We start from the raw sequence: 20,507 nt of genomic DNA, 5'->3' as shown, positions 1-20,507 counted from the left end.
GACCACAGATGACTTGCCAAAATTATTGCATATAGTTTTGACAAAGTTTCCATTCCTCTGAGCCTCATTCTAGCATGGATTCTATTTTTAAGCACTCCAACTTCAAATACATCTTGTCAGATACGAATTAAAGCCATTTTAATTTTGTTATTTAATTAATTATACATGCTCTAAATCCATAAACTATTTTTTTTCCTGGAGATGTTTCTACAGCAACCAGTCACATCACTTATCAAGAATGAAAGTTGCAATAATATACTTACATAAATAATTAAAAATCCTAGAGCACAGTAGGTAATAAAAATATATTGCCATGATAAAACATGAAACCAGAGAGCATTGCTTTAATTAAAAATTATATGTATTGCAGCAAACAACTTATTTACACTTAGTTTGAAGTCTAACTATTGTGTATCCGTGATGGGATGACTACCTTACCCTCACCCCATGGGGTTTAATGCAGGCCAGATGGGCCAATTAACCCATTAGGCAGCTGATTAAGGAAGCTCAACTGGGCCTAGAGATGGGGCCTATAAAGCCTAGAAGCTGAAAGCAGAAGGGGCTGCTGGGAAAACACAGACACTGCCAGGAGACGGGGAGTATGTAGAGGCTGTAGACATGCCCTGGGAAAAGGGAGGAGGCTTTGGGAACTGGAAGGCCCTGCGAAAAGAGGAACCGGTAGTAAGAAGCAGCCTACATATAGAGCAGTGTGGCCAGAGAGAGAAGAGCCAAATTCCTGAGCTGAGGGTCCCTAGATTGTAATCTGGGGAAGAGGGCGGACCCAAGTTCCCCTTCCAGCCACTGGCAGTGAGCGAGAGAACTGCCTAGGACTAGTGAGGAGCTAAACCTCCCCTGGAAGGGGGGGAACATGGCCAGTGACACAGGCGGAGAGCCGAGCCACGAAGAGGACGGTGCAAGGGGAGGTGGCAATGGTGCTCAAACAACGGGCAGAGGAAGCACTGGCCTCAAGCTAACCAAGATGACCAATTGCAGCAGTGAGTGGTGCGCCCCGTGACAGAACCCTGTACTTGTTGAATCCAAAAAGCAAATAAATGACAAAACTGATCTCTCCACACAGACAAATTATTGGGGCTGGTAACTATGTTTAATTAAGATCTACTGTTAATAATGGATTTCAGAAAGCGAGGCTCTTCTTTTAATTTCCCAAGGTAGAAAATGTTATTAAATTTGGCCTTTACCTTCTCATTGGCACATACCCTTGAAACGTCTGATTAAAATTTCAGAGGTGGGAAAGAGGCACCCAAAATTAAACTCTTAAATCTGGCACAAAAATAGCAGCGATTCCAGATTAAGAAATCAAATTTGAGAAACTTCATTACCGGTCTATTAATAAATTGTTGGCTTATAATTAATATAGGAGCTTCTGTATTTATAATTATTATTATTTATTATTATTATATAAAAAGTTGGGAGCTGTAGAAGGAACTGAATACTTCAGAAAAAATATAGGTTTGTCAGTCTTAGAATTGCAATTGTACTTTAACTGGTTCCATTGCTTTCTCCCTGTGAACGGAGGGACAATTTTTTGCTCTCAGTTACATCAGCGTAAACCAGGAGTAACTCTATTGGTTTTGTCTACCGGTTCTTGTATTGAGGGCCTGATTCAAAGCCCACTGTACTCAGTGGGAGCCTTTCCATTGATACCCATTGACTTTGGATCAGGACATGGTTGTTCAAGGCTTGGGTTGAAATTAGAACTACTATAGATTTAAACAGGTATAACTCAGGGCAGAATTGGAGTTGGAGCCGACATTGAATGGCTGTGAGTTTTAGTTCCCAATATAATATTTATACCTCTAACAACTTCCCTTAATCATTAACTCCTTAGGATCAGAAAAGAGTTAAAACAATGCAGGTGCACTGCTAACCACATGCAGACTGAGATCTAGACCTGAAGTTACATTCTTTTTTTGATTTTTGCAAATACTTGGAGTCTTTGAATACTTCATGCTGAACCACTAGAAGGAAAATTGCCTCAAAAATACAGATGCCTTATAGGAACCTTTATAAGGCAAGCTACATTTTCCAAAAAGACAAGTAATTTAAATCTGATTGAGATATTCGGTGCTCAAAGAATAAATTCAGTCTGTACCATGGGACCAGACAATAGAATATCCTATGTTGGTGGTCATTACTAATAGTTTCCAGAACCTCCTAGTAGTAGGTACAGCAAATTGAAAATATCTTTTTGACATTAAATGGACTCATACATTAGCTGCAGCATGCTGAAAACAAATGTGGGTGATGTGAATAAAACCCATCAGACATCTATCTGTACAGACATAAATTTTGCAACTGGCATATGTATTTTGTTGGGGACAATGGACCTAGTTCACACAAACACATGGATCAGGGATATGGACATGCACACTGAAACCATGACTTGCACTTGTCTATTAAGGTTAATGAATATGTACTTGTATTGTACCTGCTTAAAAATTTGACCTTACTGTTCCAGTGCATGTGATGAGAACTTCAGAGCACAATGACATACAGTTTATAGAAACATAGAATTAGAGATGCAAAATGATCCTCTTAGTCTGATATTTCAGCTTCACAACAGACATGTGTATGGGCCAGGATCAGTTAGTATACATCAAAGTAGCTCCATTTACACCAGGTGAGGACTTGGCCCCAAATCCTCGAAATACACCTAACTTCAATAATTTAGTAGGTTAAATTTCTGCCTTACCCTAGCTGGTGATCAGCATTTGCCCTGATACATGTTAATTTTACCCTAGCTAAATTGCAAATGCTTTTCTCTTTCATATAAATGTCTAATCCTTTATTGACTCTTCATATACTATTTGCTTCAATAATATCAAGCAGCAGTGAGTTCCACTGCTTAACTACATTGCATGAAAAATCCTTCCTTTTTTCTATTTTAATTGGTTTTTTAAAAGTTTTGTTCAGTGTTTTTTTTTTCTTGTATCAAAATGTAAGCATATATGGCCTGATTGGCCTATTCTGAGTCCCACACTATTTCCATACCTCTGTTCTATTCCCATTTGTTTTTCTCCTTATAAAATTAATAGTCCTTGTCTTTTAAAACATTTCCTCGTATATGATCACTATTCATTCTCAGCCCTCTAAATCATTGTTGTGCTTTGTCTGGATGTTCAGCATGAGAGAAGAAAACCTCTCTTTTGGGTAAAAGAAAATTCCAATTCTTGGCAGTGTAGATATTGTCCACATTAAATTGTGAGCTCTGGGAACCTTTCCTTTAGCTTATGAGCTATTATTATTCAGAATTTCAGGATGCCTTGCAGCAGGTTGTGACGATTGGTAGATTGCAACAGGATTTCTGCTGTTTAGCTGGTTACATATGCTATTTGAATAGAAAAACCAGTGTTCTCCCTGATCCACTAACACCACATACAATTTGCATTCCCAATATAATCACTGAAAAAATTGGCAAAATCAGCAAAGTGTGGTTGAGAAGTATAGATAACAGATTCAGGAGTATAAAAAAAACTTACTGATTTTCCTAACCCATTTCACGTATACTCCCAATTCTCTTGGGGCTCCTCTCTTAGCAGAACAAGATCAAACATTGCAAATAATTAATGAGCCTTTTCTTATCAAATAGCTCCCATGAAAATACTTAAAACTGTCAATAACTTTAGCCCTGTATATGCTAAACTCAATACCAATACCAAAGGGAATATGTGACTTGTTTTCCTACATGAGCCAGGCTTTGAATAATGCACCAAAGGGTCATACTGCTGTATCTGACATGTGATAGAAATTCCACCGCTCTTTTCCATCCATCAACAGAAAACTACGACAATAGTGAATGAAATAAGAATTTCCCAGAGCAAAGACTAAAATGAAATGAGTGGCGAAAAATGCATTCAATAAATACATACATTTAAAAAAATAGGGAAAATGACATCAGTTAAGACCCATCCTTCAGATAAACTGATTTTTTTAAATGGCAAAGCTTACAAGTACTCTTGATACAGAAAAACAAAATATTCATATTCTATTAACTAGATGTTTTTCAGGTGATGCAAGGAATTGAAATCTAATTGAACGCTGTACCTTTTTTCCTACACATTAAATTTTGAGCACTCTGACCTATTTAAATTCATCTTCACATCATTTTAACCCCTGCCTCTCAGTCCAGTCCTTTGCAACTCTGTGCTGATCCATGATTATTTACAGAGAATGTCATTATTAATGACAAGTAGTGTTCTTTATACCCTGTAGAACAACCACACATGTTTAATCTTCCATCAGAAATGCCCAGTCACTTCTAAACCACCCTTGCAATGATGGACAAATCCACACACACCTGAGATGGATTCACAGTCTGGTCTCCACAGGTACAGCCTTAGTTCCTACCCTGCAATTATTGGGAACCCCAAACTGCAATTGACTTCACCAGGACTGTAGGATAAACAAAGTATACAGAAGCATGCCAGCACTGCTTGAATTTTTATAGTTTATCCATGGCCTCATTGCTCGTTGAAAAAAGGAAATACAGAAGGGTAAAAAAATGACTTCTAAATCTCCGTTAATTTTATCATAAAGTCAAAACAGCATTCTTCCTTAATGCAAATGATGTTTTGCAACCTCATGCGGTAGGGAGAAGAGGTCACGGACTGCACTGCCCAAGAAAATCCATAGGGAAATCAGAGCACAACACTTCTTAATCCGTCTACATTATCCTATGGCTTCTCTCTCCAATGCAACAAGGCTCTGTTTCCAACTGGAAACTCTCCCAGGAAGCTATTGCAGAGAGTGGCTGCTCTCTGACTTTTCTCATCAAATGCCCTCTCTCAATCTTTAATGACCCACCAGGCAGCTGAAACCATGGTCTCTGGTCCTCCCTTCTGCAATGTATGTCCGAGCTCCATCTAGTTTTGCTTCTCTCTTCCAGCTCAAGTGTCTAAATATCTGATTGAAACTCCTCTTCTGATATGCAGGAAGGTACAGTCAACAATGTATTCGAAAAAGAGAACCTGAGACATGAGGCCTGGTATAAAAGCCTAGTGTAAGACCGAAGGCCCAAACAGAGTCAAGACCTGCTAATATAAAGCCAAGTTAGCAAGAATCAGGCCAAGTCAGGCCCTGCCCTATTACAAAGCAGATGCCTGCTTAAAGGTTCACCATCCAATACATGAACTTGGCAAGAGCAAGGCTGGCACTGCAAAAACACAAGCACTGCTAGGCACTAAGTAGTCATGTAAACACATTCCAGAAGGGTAGTACCAAAACACCCTGATACCAAGATACGGTGTAAAAAACACTCTCCAAATATGGTACAAGGACACATTGACCCGTCTTAAAGATGAGGCTAGGATGACAGGGTGATGGATAGAGATGTTTTGATCGAACCAAAATGCACAAGGTAAAGGGTGGTAACTAACCATGTCAGAGGGGCAATACATCACTTATTTGTATCAATGTATCAAAGAGGAGTCACAAAGAAGGTGTCTATTATCTGGCCGAAGGAGGAATGGAAAGTCCTGCCGTTCACCGAGCTGGTCCATTGTCACAGGCATGCATGTATTAAGTGTACCTGTAGCACGTAAAGGGCATTAATACCGTGGTTTGTTGGCAATAAACCTGGCCGAGCGCCTTTGCCACTGAACAGAGTCTGTGGTCTTCTTGTGCAGTATGATCCAGGGCTGCTGCATCTGCTACCTGTGCAGAACTGGGACAGCATACAGAGAGAACACACACGCAGCAACAACTGACAACAAACATCACGTCAAAGAAAATGCAGTTTTGAGACTAACATCATTGCACAACTTGTGTGTTCTTTCTAAAATTTCATCCAGTTTGCCAGAGGCTTCAGGTACTGTTTTTAACTGTAAAAAATAATCTGGTTTTTGGACTGGAAAAATAATGTCCACAGGAGCCTTCCCAGAACATGGTAGATCAGAGATTCAGACTAGGAAAATAGTCATAAAGTAGCTTTAAAACTGAGTCTCCATTTTTAAATATGAGAAGATGGCAGCACTTAATAATAGCCAACTCTGTTCCTCAGAGACGTACTATATGTATTGAATTATTTTCCTGTAGTACAAAATACACCATCATGTGTCTGATGAAACAAAGACAGTCGGAGACTAAGTGAGTTAGCCAGCTGGTGAATATCTCTGGATCATTTCTGCTTTCCTGCTATTGATTATCATTGGCGGGCAAAAAATTAGCACTTTTCTGTGCAAGAGCTTGTCGCTGAGTTGGGCTTGCTTACTGGTTTGCTGTGTTTTATGGTGTGGTTGAAATCTAGGCTCAATTGCTGACTGTCCAGGCTAGATTGCCCTGCCATAGGTGGGTTAACAGCTGAATTCAAGTAGGGCTCTTTGAAGTGACTGCCTGTATGTCCCTGATGAAGAAAGTCAGGCAGGCGGAACCACCCAGTTCAATAGGCATGGGTTAGCGGAGTCCCTCAGGAAGCAGTGAGAGAACTGCAGGAAGAGGTGACTCAACTGCTTAGTATCTAGGGACAAAGACTTCATTGACAGGTTGCACATGGAGATGTCCAGGATGGAGGAAACTAGCTGACTAAAGAAGACTGCAGTGGCACCAGAGGAGGAAGAAGAAACAGGTGCTGTAGGGGAGGAGACTGGCTGCTGGCCATCTCAGGCAGTGTATAGTGCTCCCAGATCCCTCATCCATCACAGACAAGAACCAAAATGGTGTACTGGCAACAAGAGAGGAGCAGACCCCAATAGCTGAGGAGGAGACATCACCTGCTCCCCTAAGGCTGGGAGGCTTATGTCCACCATAAGCAAGAGGAGAAAACATAATATAGTGGTGATCAGGAACTCCCTTCTGAGGAGGACAGAAGCATCCATCTGCTAACGTGACATCGGAGGTGTGCTACCTGCCTTCTGTAGCATCCAAGACGTTACAGAAAGGTTGCCAAGGCTCATTCATCCATCGAACCACTACCCCATGCTGCTCATCCACTTGGGTGCTAATGATACTGTCAGTTATGACCCTGAGTAGATCATCTTTGACTACAGGGAGTGAGGGTGAAGGAGCTGGGTGTGCAGGTGGCGTTCTCTTCCATTCTCCCAGTTTAGGGTTCGTGCCAAGGCAGAGATACATGCATCCTGGAAATGAGTACTTGGCTACACAGATGGTGTTGACAGGAGATCTTTGACTTCCTCGACCATGGGATGCTATTCTGAAAAGGAAGACTGCTGGGAAGGTATCAGGTACAGCTGACCAAGAAGAGCAGAAGCATTTTGGAAACTGACTAGCCAACCCAGTGAAGATGGCTTTAAACTAGGTACAACGGGGACGAGTGACAAAAGCCCACAGGTAGCTATAAAAAAGGTCACCTTGACAGAGGATTAGACACTGGGAGGAGGAATAAAAAATTACAATAATGTCATAGGAGCAACAAAACAGAAAACAGTGGGGGAATCTGCTTAATATCTTAGGCATCTATATGCAAATGCATGGAGTATGGGGAATAAACAGAAAGAACTGGAAGACTTAGTACATGAGTTAAATTATGACTTAACTGACATCACTGAGACTTGATGGAACAAAAACTTCATAACTGGAATATTGGTATAAAGCAGTATAACTTGCTTAGGAAGGAAGGAAGGACAGGCAGAGGAAAAACGGAGAAAATATTGCATTAAACATCAAGAATATATACAGTTGTTCTGCAGTCCAGAAGGAGGTGAGAGGCAGAAGAGTTAAGTCTCTAGGTGAAAATTAACGGGGGAAAAACATGGTAGGTGTCTATTATAGACTGCCAAATCAGGAGGAGGAGGTAGATGAGCATTTCTAAACCAAATAATGGAAATATCCAAAGTACAAGACCTGGTAAGTAATGGGGATGGGGAAGGAGCGGGGGCGGGTTAACTACCCAGACATCTGTTGGATAAATAAAACAGCAAATCACAAAATTTTTGGTAAATTTTGGAATTGTCGGGGCCAACTTTTTGTTTCCAGAAGGTGGAGGAAGTAACCAAGGGCAGCTATTTTAAACTTGAGTCTTACAAACAGGGAGGAACTGGCTGTGAATCTGAAGGTGGAAGACAATTTAGGTGAAAGTGATCATGAAATGATAGATTTCATGATTTTGAGGAAAGGAAGAAGTAAGAGTAAAATAAGAAAAATTGACTTAAAAAAAGCAGACTTGAGCAAACTCAGAGAACTGGTGGGTAAGGACCCATGGGGAGCATATCTAATGGAAAAAAAGAGTTCAGTTTCGCAAAGAGACAATATTAAAGGCACAACAGGAAAAAATCTTGATGTGAAGGAAAGGCAGGAAGAATAGGAAGAGACGAATATGGCTCCATCAGGAGCTTTTTAATAACCTGAAAATCAAAAAGAAATCCTACAAAAAGTGGAAATATGGACAAATTACTACACATAAATAGAAAGGAATAGCACAAGCATGCAGGGACAAAATCAAGGCTAAGGCATAAAATGAGTTATATCTAACAAGGAACAAAGAAGGCAATAAGAAGAGGTTCTAGAAATACATTGATAGCAAGCAGAAGACAAAGAAAAGTGCAGGTCCGCTATTTAGAGGGAAAGAGATCCAATAACAGGTGCAGGCTGGGGTGCTTAAAGCCTATTTTGCTTCAGTGTTCATTAAATATGTAATTGTGACCAGATGCATAACACAATTAATATTAACAACAAGGGGGAAGAAGCACAAGCCAAAATAGGGAAAGAACAGGTTAAAGAATATTTAGATAAGATAATATTTAGTATTCGGGTTCACAAAGCCTGAAAAATTCACCCTAAAATGCTTAAAGAACTAACTGAAGCATTCTTGGAACCATTAGCAATTATCTTCAGGGACTCGTGGAGGACTCGTGAGGTTCCAGAGGACTGGAGAAGGACAAATATAGTATCTATCTATAAAAAGGGGAACAAAGAGGACCTAAGGAATTATAGATTAATGTTGAGAGCAAATCTTGTGGGATCCCTTATGTGTCTGTCCTGGATCTGGTACTATTTAATATTTTAATTAATCACTTGTATAATGGAGTGGAGAACATGCTTATAAAAGTTACGGAGACACAAAGCTGAGAGGAGTTGCAAGCACTTTGGATGACAGGATAAGAATTTAAAAGGACCTTGGTAAATTGGACAATTCTTACGAATGAAATTCAAACAATTGAAGTGCAAAGTGCTTCATTTAGGAAGGAAAAATACAACGCATAGCTACAAAATGGAGAATAACTGGCTAGGTGGTAACACATCTGAAAAGGACCTTGGGGGTTATAGTGGATCACAGATTGAATATGAATCAACAATGTGATGCAGTTGCAAAAAAGGCTAATATAATTCCTGGATGTATTAACAGAAATGTTGTATGTAAGACAAGGGAGGTAGTTATCCCACTCCATTTAGCATTGGTTAGGTTTCAGCTAGAGTATTGTGTCCAATTCTGGGCAGTTTAGATAAGATGTAGACAAGCTGGAGGGAGAACAGAAGAAAGCAACAAAAATGATAAAAGGTTTAGAAAACCTGATCTCTGAGGAAAGGTTAAAAAAATGGGCATGCTTAGACTACAGAAAAAGATGACTGAAAACGAATCTGATAACAGTCTTAAAATATGTTAAAGGCCATTGTGAAGAGGACAGTGACCAATTGTTCTCCATGTCCACTGAAGGTAGGACAAGAAGTAATGAGCTTAATCTGCAGCAAGGGAGATTTCGATGAGATACTGGGGGACATTTTCTAACTTTAAGGATAGTTAAGTACTGGGATAGGCTTCCTCGGAGTTGGTGGGATCCCAGTCATTGAACATTTTTAAGAACAGGTTAGGCAAACACCTGTTGGTCTACTTGGTCCTGCTCCTTAAGGGAGCTAGACTAGATGACCTCTCAAGGTGCCTTCTAGCCCTATATTGCTGTGATTCTATGATCCTGGTATTTCTCTTAGTTGGCCTTTATCCAGAAGTAAGTCTGTTATTAAATGTCATTGTTTAGCTGAGGCGCATTTATTATTCCTGTAGCCCTTGAATCTCAGTGAATGATAATTTCATTAAAGATGTTAGAAATAAATATAAGTATGGATCATTCATCTGTAAAATAGAGAAATTATTCCCATAAACTAGTTTAAACTTTTAATAAACAGTTTTCTTGTGATCTCATGGGCGGGGGTGGGGAGAGAGGTAGGTAATAACTAGCAAGCAGGTTACAAATCATTTTAAAAACTCTGTACCTTAACAGGTTCACTCCATTTCTTCTGACACTGGATGGTTCGACTGCAGTAATTTATAACTTGGAAAACTATTGTCACCTGCCTAATGCAGTTCTTTGTTTTCATGATAATGAAGCTCTTCATTATGAAAAATAAATCCTCACTCATTATCCAGATCCCAATTGAATTGAATTTAATGCTGTACTAACAGCCAAGTTCTGCAGGCACAAGAGACATTTGTATTCACTTTTTGGTAGACTTAGATTAAAGAATATTGCACTCACCTAATAATCTGGTGTTGCAAGGTATCTGGATCTGTGGCATTTACTGTTAACACAACACTGCCTATGGGTATGTTTTCTTGTTTGGTCACTGTCATTGGGTCCGGGTGGAAAACAGGGCCTTCGTTTACATCGAGAACAGTGATCTGAACAGTTGCTGTAGAGCTGGGGCCATAGGCTATGTCTGGAACCAGAGGGTCTTCATTTTCTACTTTGATCAGCAGTGTGTGGAATGCTGAGATCTCATAGTCTAAAGGCTGTAAGACATCAAGAAATCAGAGCATCAAATGCAAAGAGCACATACAATAGTCGCCCAAGCTTGTAAGTGACAGAATTAACCACCAAGGGACAGCATCTCCATCACCATCATTGGTTACATCCTGATAGCTCGTCAAAGCTCAGAGACAGACAAGTTGGTAGTTCCAATTTGCAAAGAAAAGTATTATGGTAACACATGATGGAAAGAAAATGTTTCACATTTAATTATTTCACATTTTATCCATCCCTCTTGCTAGGCAATCCTACCGCTCCACTTCTCTCCTCTAACAGACTTGGATAGTTGTGATATGGTTAGCATCAATCACACTACTCAATAAGAAGACGATTCCTGCCTTCTTTATATGTAGTGTTATCACCATCATTTATCCAGCTGCTGGGGCAGCTGTCCTTTTTAAGCTCTAACCCACTCAGTGTGACTACTTTCACTGCTTGCCACTGTAATTTTAGGAGTAGAGCTGATGGAAAATGTTCTGAAAACATTTTTTAACAAAAAATTTGGTTTTCAACTGAACAAAAATTATTACAAAAAGTGACCGCTTTCTTCAAAAATGTGAGACATTTCCTTGGAAAACTGAAAAACCAAAACATTTGGGCTGAAAGTTGTTCAGTTTTCAGGTTTTCCGTTTTTGATGAAAAGTTGAACATTTCCATAGGGAAAAAAAATTACCAACAAATTCTAGTCAGAAACCATCAGCCAGAATTGTTTTCAAAACAGAGAGAGAGAGAGAGAGAGAAAACAATTTAAAAACAAAAAATTAAGGCAAATAAAAAAAGCATAGGTCTACGTATTCCACATGCAGAGGATACTATACATATCACTGGCTGCTAAATTTTCATTGATCATCCATTTATACACTATAGAATTCATGGAAGTCACCATAAGTGTGGCTGTCACCTATGGACTCCATTTGAGCTTTACTCTTGGTACGTTTCCAGCTACAGTTGGGAATATAACCAGACAGACTCATTAAATAAAGAAACTTCCATCAACACAACAGTATGGATTTTTCCCTACAGCTCCGCTGTGTCATTCAATACTGAACTTCCATTTCCATTTTCCATTTACAGACTAGTATGGATTCATCAAACAGATCATATTTATGTTGAATGCAGTTATGAATAATTGGTATCAATAGGCTATTTTGCTGTATTCCTATCTTTAAATCAGTGGTTCTCAACCCACGGGCTGCTTGGGGGCCAATCAGCACACGGCTGTGGCCTATGTGACATCCTCAGGGCCATACAGGTAGTATATATATTGTGTGGATGTGGCCCACGTAACACATAGAGAGCTGTGTAGTGGCCCACAGTGGTAAATAGGTTGAGAAGCACTGCTCTAAATCAACAGCAATGCCATGGTACAGTAGTCCTTTTCACTTAAGACCCAAATCTGCTTCTACTTAAGTTACGGGGAGAAATTCTAGTGCAATCACCACTGGGGTTGTTAATTTTGTAATGCAAAATGCCAGAGCATCTTATAAATACAAAGGTGGCACAATGGGTTGCTGCAGTAATCTCTGGAGACCTGCGGCCAAATTCTGCCCTCAAATACACTACGGTCAGCCTGGAGTAACACCCTTGACATTAATGGGGTTTACAGTAGTGTAACTGAGAGCAGAATTTGGTCCTTGAACTTGAAACTTGCCTTCTCTGACAAGTGAAATATGTTGTGTAGTCTACGTCTTATTTTTTGCATATATATATCCGCACTACACAACCACACCAAGTACTCTATCATAGTGGTAGAGCTACTAGCTTCCAGTAAGCAGGCTCCAGTAGGAATACTGTAACAGAAAAGGAGTGACTTGTGTTGCCTAAACCGAACAGGGGCTGCTAGCCAACAATATACCTTCAACTAGCTAATCAGCAGTTGATCCATTTCATGTGTAATGCACCTGACAGTAATAATCAATAAAACAACAGCAAACTGTCCTTACCTTGACAACAGAGAGCATTCCCTCATTAGTCTTTGGATTGGTATGGATTTCAAAACTCTGTCCTGGGTTTCCATTGATAATGGTGTAGACAGCTCTCCAAGCCCCCGTTGCTGGGTCATCCTGGTCTTCAACAGTTAAATTCACTATCACTCCTGTGACTCCTTCCTTTACTGTGGCTTGAAACTAAAATAATAATTGTTTTTATTAGTATAATTAACAATAGTAAGTGACTATTTTCAAGTAATGACCACACAAAACATTTTTGTTCAAACCAGCATTAACTGTTTGCTGCATCAGAAGAAAGATGTAATCCTTGAGTGAAATTGAATTTCATAGGCCATAAATAATACATTCCCAGAGCATGAAGAGTAAAGTACTGTATTACTACTACACTGCCTCTGTTTTTGATAGATTGTAGTTAGGTAACAATGTGATAGAAAACACTCTTTGAAAGCATTCGACTGAGAAGAAAAAAAATCATCTGGTAACCTCAATTAATACCCTACATATAACACACAGAGGTGCTGAAATGCACAACTACTGGAAAAAGAAATACATTCGGAACTGATAAAGCAAAAGGTGGGTGATTTAATATAATTTATTCTTCTTCTAAGATTCTTGCCTTTTAATTGCTCACTACAGCGTCATAAATAAATAAAATATTTGACTCGTGTGTCCCTGAGCTGCTTTTTCTCTGATGGGTTTCTTTGGGATAGGATAATTGGAGTTCATTTTATGACTTTGTTCCCATAATGATCACACATTAAATGATCTTTTCAGTGGGAAGAAACTGTCATGACATTATGAGAAGTTTGCAACTATTTTATAGATCCATTAGCCAAATCTTACATGGGTAATCTACAACTTGGTTATGATCCAATCAAACTATATGAAGGCTATTCTCACTTAGCAAGAATATATTAGGTTAACCATTGAAGATGCACATGAGATTCAGACACAATAAGATTCCTCACTTCTAAAGCACTGGAAGATGAATCACTTTTATATTCATTAATTCAATGAATACATCTCTCCATTGTCTTGTGGTGGGGAAGAATTGTGAAATCCATTTTATGGATGGATAAATTGAGGCTCAGAGCAATTCAAGGACTAATCTTGAGAAGTGTAAATGACCTGCAGCTCCATTTTAGATCATTAGGAGCTGTGAGATCTCAGCATGTCTCAGGATTAGCCTCTCAATGGCCTGATCCTGCAAACTTCACTAATGTAAATAGGCCCCATTAACCAACCGGTTTGCTTGTGGCTGCATTGTCAGTGGCAATACTGTTTTTTATTCCCAGGGACAAAATTAATCCATTGCCAGTCTCTAGTGGTGTCAAGATTTTTGCTCAAGGAGTCGTGATGAGGAATCCTTTGGTCTATTTTGAGAGGTTACTGGCATTTCCAAACATTACCCAAGACAGAAGATCTAAAATACCATCTTATTACAATATAGACTTTGCAATCTGGTTACTTGGTAGGTAAAATGTGATCCCTGATGACAAAATACAGGGGAGGCAACTATGTTTTTTTCTGTCTTCATTGCCCTCCTTTTCATTTCTTCCAACAGACTTGACTTAGGTTCTCAAGTCCTTTTTGAATTTATCTGGAGAATCTGAGTGCATGCATTAACATTCATTTATTTCAAGCTCTTCAGCTTCAGACTTGATTTGCTAAGAAGGGGAACGTTATTGATTGGCTGTTTCTACCTTCTTCAGTACAGTGGGCAAGGAATTGAAAGGTTCTTGTGATTTTGGTAGTAAATACACAGGTTGTTATTGAGCTTTGGTTCAGGCAGATCATTAAGCTCATTTACAGCTTAATTAACCTGAAATAATACTTGAACAATATGTTAACTTGATTTTAAATGGATGCAAAGCAAATGCAATATTAAGAAGCTCAGCTATAATGGTTACCAAGAAGGTGCTCCTCCTCAGTTAGAAAAAAGTGCTATAACTTATAAAGCACACTTGTTCAGGACTCATATTTTGAAATAATCCACAATTTCTTGAGGCATTCCGGGCCTGAAACTCAGAGATGCTAAGCGCCTGTGACGTCCATTGAAATCAGCTTTTCGAGTTCAGTCCCAGGATGAGCTGACTATTGATTTGCTGAATTAGAAATTCAGTAGTGATCCCACTCCAATCTGTTAACAGTTTCAGTCCTTCAGCCTTGCTGCTCATGTACTGGAGGTGGACCCAGAAACATATGAGAAACGTGTTCTGTGGTATGATTAAATATGGAGGCCTCAGCTTTATTTAAAACGATTAACAACCGGGTAGCCACGGCCCCAAGCTCCCAACAGGGTTGTTTTACTACAGACCTCCACTGGCACAGCAAAGGCACAGGCAGGCACCCACAGGCAGCAAACGTAAGGTGAATGTGAAGGTCATGTCCCCTCTACACCCTCAGGCCTGCCCAGGGACCCTGACTGGAAGCAGGAGTCCTGCTCTGCCTCCCTTCTCCACACCGGAGGCAGGAGAGAGAGAAAATGAGGGCAGCCATAAGCTGTGCAAGACATAGAGGCATGCCCTCTCACCATGCATTGTTGTACTCAGAATCAACTTGCAGGCTACCCACTGGGGCATAAGGACCTAAAACCAGACCTTTTTCTAATCCAATACCGCACTGCCTCATGATTTCCTCCAGGTGAGTCTCAACTGGCACCAGTGGCCCGGGTAGACTCTAAACTGGAGGGCGGCTGTCAACGCCATGTCCTCATGATACCCTCAGGCCTACCAGGGCAACTTGACTGAAAACCAGCATCCCAGTCCACTTCCCTCTGCCGTGCTGGAGACAGCAGAGATAAGATGAGGAGCCATCTAAGGTGTGCAAGACATCGGTGCAGGCAGCTTCATCAAACATCATGGTGCCCAGGGCCACTGTATAGGGAGGCCAAAAGAGCTACTTGCCTAGGCAGCAAACAGCAGCCACCTTCTTTCCCTTCCAGTTCCTCTGGCCCTATTATCACCCACTACTGACCAAAGGCAGGTCAGTCTCCAGTGCCAAGAGGCAGCATACAACAGATTTTCCCCTCCTTGAACCCTGCAGGACGTGGGGTGGGGAGAACAAAGGGGAAAGAGAAAGAAGCAGCCCTCCCCCCCATTCACACATTGAAGGCAAGTGAGGGGAGGAGGCAAAGATGGCTGCTAGTTGAGTTCTCATGCTTCTGCTCCCACTCTCAACAGTGTTCCCAATGCAGCCACACCCCAGTAGCAGGATGAGCATTTACTATAATTCCCATTTTTTCCTTTATTTAAAAAAAAAAAAAAAAGAGATCCGTGCATTCAATATTTTAAGCTTTTTCTCAGTCTTGGCTATAGACCATTGCCACACATGAACTGTAAAGGCCAGATTTTCAAAGGTGTTCAGGACCCAACACCTTCCATTTAGACACTGAAATAGGTGGCCAGGTTCCAAGAGAATTCAACTCCCACTTAGCACCTAGGCCATGATCCTGCACCATTAAAATCAATGGGAGCTTTGCCGTTGACATCAGTGAAGGTAGGATTAAGGACCAACAAAGGGGTTTTCTAAAGCATCTCTGTGAATTAGGAGCACAAATCGGTACTCATGCGCCTAATTCTCATATGTGATTTTGAAAATGACCCCCCTGAATCAAGTGGACAGATTTTTCATATGCACTCAGTACCTGTCAGCAGCTCCCATCAAGAACATCATGGGCAGCTGGGGGCAGAGCACCTGGAAAATATGGCCATGTTTCATTAGGTGACTAATTCGGAGCTGAGTCCTTTTAAAGATCTAGCCTTTAAGATAAATATAGATGGATATCCCATTTATACTGCCAGACTGATGGAAAGCTGGCTGGATGCTAAGGTTTTTCAGCCAGTTCACGGAACATGAAAGTCAGTTTGAGGACACTTGATTTAAGAATCTCTTAACTGAGGATGGTTCTGGTATGCACTCTGCACTCTTACCTACGCCTTATTCAAGCTGATCTCCCAGTGGCGTTAATGGCAATGAGTTAGCAATGCAGAAAAGGGCATTTAGACCTGGTGTGGACAGAAACCTTCAGAACTTATGATTCCAGCAGGTCAAGGAACTGGCAAACCCCTCTGGCAAAGGCAACAGTGTTAAACCTGATAACTCCAACCTTCATGTTGCATTAACCCTAGGTGCCCTGCATCTTACAAGCACTTTAGATACCCACCAAAGCAAGTGACTATTTGAAGCTGCTTGGAATTTGGAATGTTAGGGCTCATCTACATGGGAAAATTCAGGCAAAGTAAGCGAGGGTGTGAATTTAAAGTGCACTAGTTACTCTGGACTCACTCCTTGTATGGACACTGACTGTACACTAAGTGGGCCCCAGGCAATTTAATTTAGCACACTTCCAAAGTGCATTAATCTTGCACACACAAAGTTACTCCTAGTGCACAGAAAGAGTGTCCAAAACATGGGGTGTTAGTGCGGAGTAGCTAAAACACATCAGCTAGTGCCCATCAGCTACTGTGGGGTTTTTTTCCCCCATGTGGACAAGACCTTAAACTAAATCCTGGGGAGATGGATTAGGGAGCGAAGTGGTCAAATGTGCATGATAAAGTATCCTTGGCTCTGCAATTTATTATATGGATAACGTGAAGACTCATCCCGTATATGAGAAGGAGAAAAGAAAAAGATAAATAGATTGAGAGAGAGAGAGATAAATTCTTACTATGGAAAAATATACAGTATATGTTATACACAGGGCAATCTCTGCATCATTCTAGGTTTGGCCGTCCCTTTTATACACAGAACACGCTCCCCAGTGGCTAGAAAAACATGTTGTTACCCCCTTAAAAATCAAAAGCAAAAAAAAGGAGGGTTAAAAATGAACTCTGAATTCAAACTAGTTTTAGAAATGGAGGAAACAGACTGATAGGGTCATCAACCCTCAAAATGTAAGATTTACACTTGGAAGGCTGGGTGCTATATAGGACAAAGCTACTCCTGGACTCTAAAAAAAACCACAGAGGCTAACACATATAATTAGATTGTGAGTTAATTGATTCTACTCATTTTAAATATCCGCACATTTTAAACATCCCCAAAGCTCCACTGTAAATTAAGAATAAAATGAATGAGTTCAGAACTTTATTTAAACTGCTGCCATCAGCACCCTCATTAAAAAAATCATTTCTAAATAGAACACCTTGAGACAGATGCTCAACTGGTGGAAACTGCCATAGGAAGTCAATGGAGATATCTATGCTCATTTACTACAGCTCTGTAAATTTAACCCACTTAGAAGAGATCTATGCCTTATTTCTAGACACAGGCTCAAAGCAAACATTCAAATCCAACCCCTTGTCCCTGGAGCTGGGATGGCAGCTCTAAGATATTACAAAAGGATGATGAAACTAAAATTTAAAGTTTTGCTTCCAGACTGGAAAGGGACTAATTTTACTAGTTGGGAAAAATATCACAGGAACAATAGATCTTGGGGGATTTCCACCATTTGGAGCTGAAATCTTAAGAGATCAGCGAATGGAACAGCAGCATTGACAAATTTAAACACTAACCTTAGATCAAAATTCCATACTGCACCTTAAACTATCTGAAAATTATCTTCTTGGCCAAAAATGTAACAAAGTTTGTGCAATAGGAGAGATTTTATTTATTATATGTCCATATAGTGCATAATAATAAATGCACTAAACTGTCCTGGGGTAGCCTAGGTGACTGACATCCAGCTATGAGCATGAGCCTGGAGAAATACCCTTTATAAGGTCATTGAGCAAATTCTGCCTTAGACTGGGACACCAACCCAGCCTGAAGGAAAGAGCAGGAATAAGCAGCAAACGCAACGTGAGAAAAACGTGCTTGAATTGATGATCACTACACCCAGGCTCATTAGGATTCCACACACTGTCGGCCCCAGTTGAGAACAAGCAAATTAAAACTGCAAGTCAGTTTTCATTAATCAGAGCACCATTCCAGTTAAAGGTGTTGTGTGTGTTATCGTCATGGTGTTTGTTTTCCTTTCTGGATCTCATGAATGCTGAAAGGTGATGAGATATATTAATACACACAGTTCCATAAGAGGACGCAAAGAGATCTACCAGCGGGAGGTCAATCTGCTATATTCTCCCCATTCCACCTTTTAGAACCACCTCACATCTATTCTTTCCCATGATCGATTGTATTTAAAACATGAGTGCTAGATACACAGGTTTTTGCAAATTAGGTTTATTAAAGTACTATAATATATATTTTTTTTTCTTTTTTTTTCTTTTTGGGGTACTATTCAGTGGTAGCTGTGATATGTGCATATACATTGTTTATGCATTTGATTGGTAAGATGATAGTGGGTGTTCTCTGGCATTATACCTGGAATACTTTCCAGGACACATGGATCACACAGTTTTGCTGACATTTACAGTGGAATTCACTTGGACATACAAGCCAGACATTCTAGCCAATGATAAGCCAAATCATCTGGCAATATGATCCCCTCAGATGTCCCAGGCTTGGCAGAAATATTCAATTAACATGTGGGTGCTGCATAAAGTGATGTTGGTGATTTCTTTGATCACTCTTCCTTCTGAGTCCAAGAGTGATCAGATCCCCTGGACTGGCACAGTGTACAAAGTAAAACAAAGGGCCTGACCCCCTATGGCCATTAAAGATTTACTGATTTTTTTTTGTAAGAGTTAGGCTCTTGTTAACCCTGTGATCTTGCCAGATTTCAGCTTGGGAAATTACATTCTCCCTCATAACTATCTCCTGTGTTTTGGGGTTTTTCTTTTTGTCCCTTACTGTCTTTAAGCGGTGTACAGCCTTCACTGTGTGCTCTCAAACAGTCGCTGTGCTTCACCCTAGAGGTAGCTGTAATACACTAGTGTATTTAAGGTTCTCCTTGCATAGTTTGTATATCAATGTAAGAAGCATGCTGGGAAACCTGTAGATGAGAGGTGCTATGAAAATGTAAGCTATTATTATAACTTGACAAGGAATTGAGCAGGAAGACTAGATGTGACATCCTGTTAAAGAGCAGAGTGCAAACTGTGAGTCACTTGAGTAGCCTTCAGTACTTTGTTTTACTTTAATAGTTCGGGCTGTTAGGTACTTTATTGCTTATAAACTGATAATGTTTCTTTTAGCTGCTTCCTTATTTTTTTCCTAATACAGAATATTCTCAAGGTGGGTGGAAGAGATCAGAGAAAATAATTGAATTATACATTACCAAAGATCTTCCTGAAGATATGAAATTGACCATTAACATTTTGAATGCATTTGCACTTTTTTTTTTTTTTTTTTTTTGCTATTAAATGGTTCCAATTCCTATTGACTGCAATAGGAATTGCTGTGCAGAATTTATTCCCCTTTTTGGAGAAACTCTGAGCCCTTTTAATACTGCTGATACCGTATATCTGAATGATTTAAAAAAAGAAAAGAAAGAAGGCTAGAATTGTGGTCTGCATACTGTAGCAGAGGAAAGTCAATTTAAAGGAGGGACTGGGAGATTTAGGGGATTGAGAGAGAATCTGTCCAAGTGTCCTTGGTTGATGATCTCCTCCTGGCTACGGTAAAGAAAATGCATTCATGCTGATTTTATTGATTGTGTGGGAGATGGGCAGCGGGATACTTGCTGTGGAATTAAGTGATGTAATGCGATTTTGTTGTTGTTGTGAAGATTATATTTTGGAAGGAGTGCCCAGATCTTGTGAAGGGAACATCTAATGGCTGGTTTTAGATACATACAAATACACTGGGTTTTTGTACAGTTGCATAATGACAAATCAATGAAAGGAAGAACAAGCAAATGAATATTTCTGAAGGTGACCAGGGAGCTAACTTTGCCAGCTAAAATTCTAGTGTGATAAAGATCATCTACGTAACTACTGCT

The 20,507-nt window shown here is 40.0% G+C and overlaps 1 protein-coding gene across 4 annotated transcripts in view; it reads right to left on the bottom strand.

The window, feature by feature from the left end:
• CDH13 (cadherin 13) overlaps window positions 1–20,507 on the bottom strand; it is a 689,068-nt gene that overhangs the window by 72,147 nt on the left and 596,414 nt on the right. For all 4 annotated transcript variants that reach the window (XM_067540161.1, XM_067540162.1, XM_067540164.1 and 1 more), the window contains 2 exons: window positions 12,659–12,841; window positions 10,446–10,699 (listed from right to left, as the gene is read on the bottom strand). In XM_067540161.1, coding sequence (XP_067396262.1) covers window positions 10,446–10,699; window positions 12,659–12,841 — 437 coding nt within the window. The remainder of the gene's footprint in view (window positions 1–10,445; window positions 10,700–12,658; window positions 12,842–20,507) is intronic.

The sequence above is a fragment of the Emydura macquarii genome, unplaced genomic scaffold, assembly GCF_026122565.2.
Source record: "Emydura macquarii macquarii isolate MOO-44397 ecotype Brisbane River unplaced genomic scaffold, CSIRO-AGI_Emac_v2 contig_561, whole genome shotgun sequence".
In the NCBI taxonomy this organism is placed as follows: domain Eukaryota; kingdom Metazoa; phylum Chordata; order Testudines; family Chelidae; genus Emydura; species Emydura macquarii.
The sequence above is the reverse complement of the archived record's forward strand: the minus strand, read 5'-3'. Positions and strand labels throughout refer to the sequence as shown.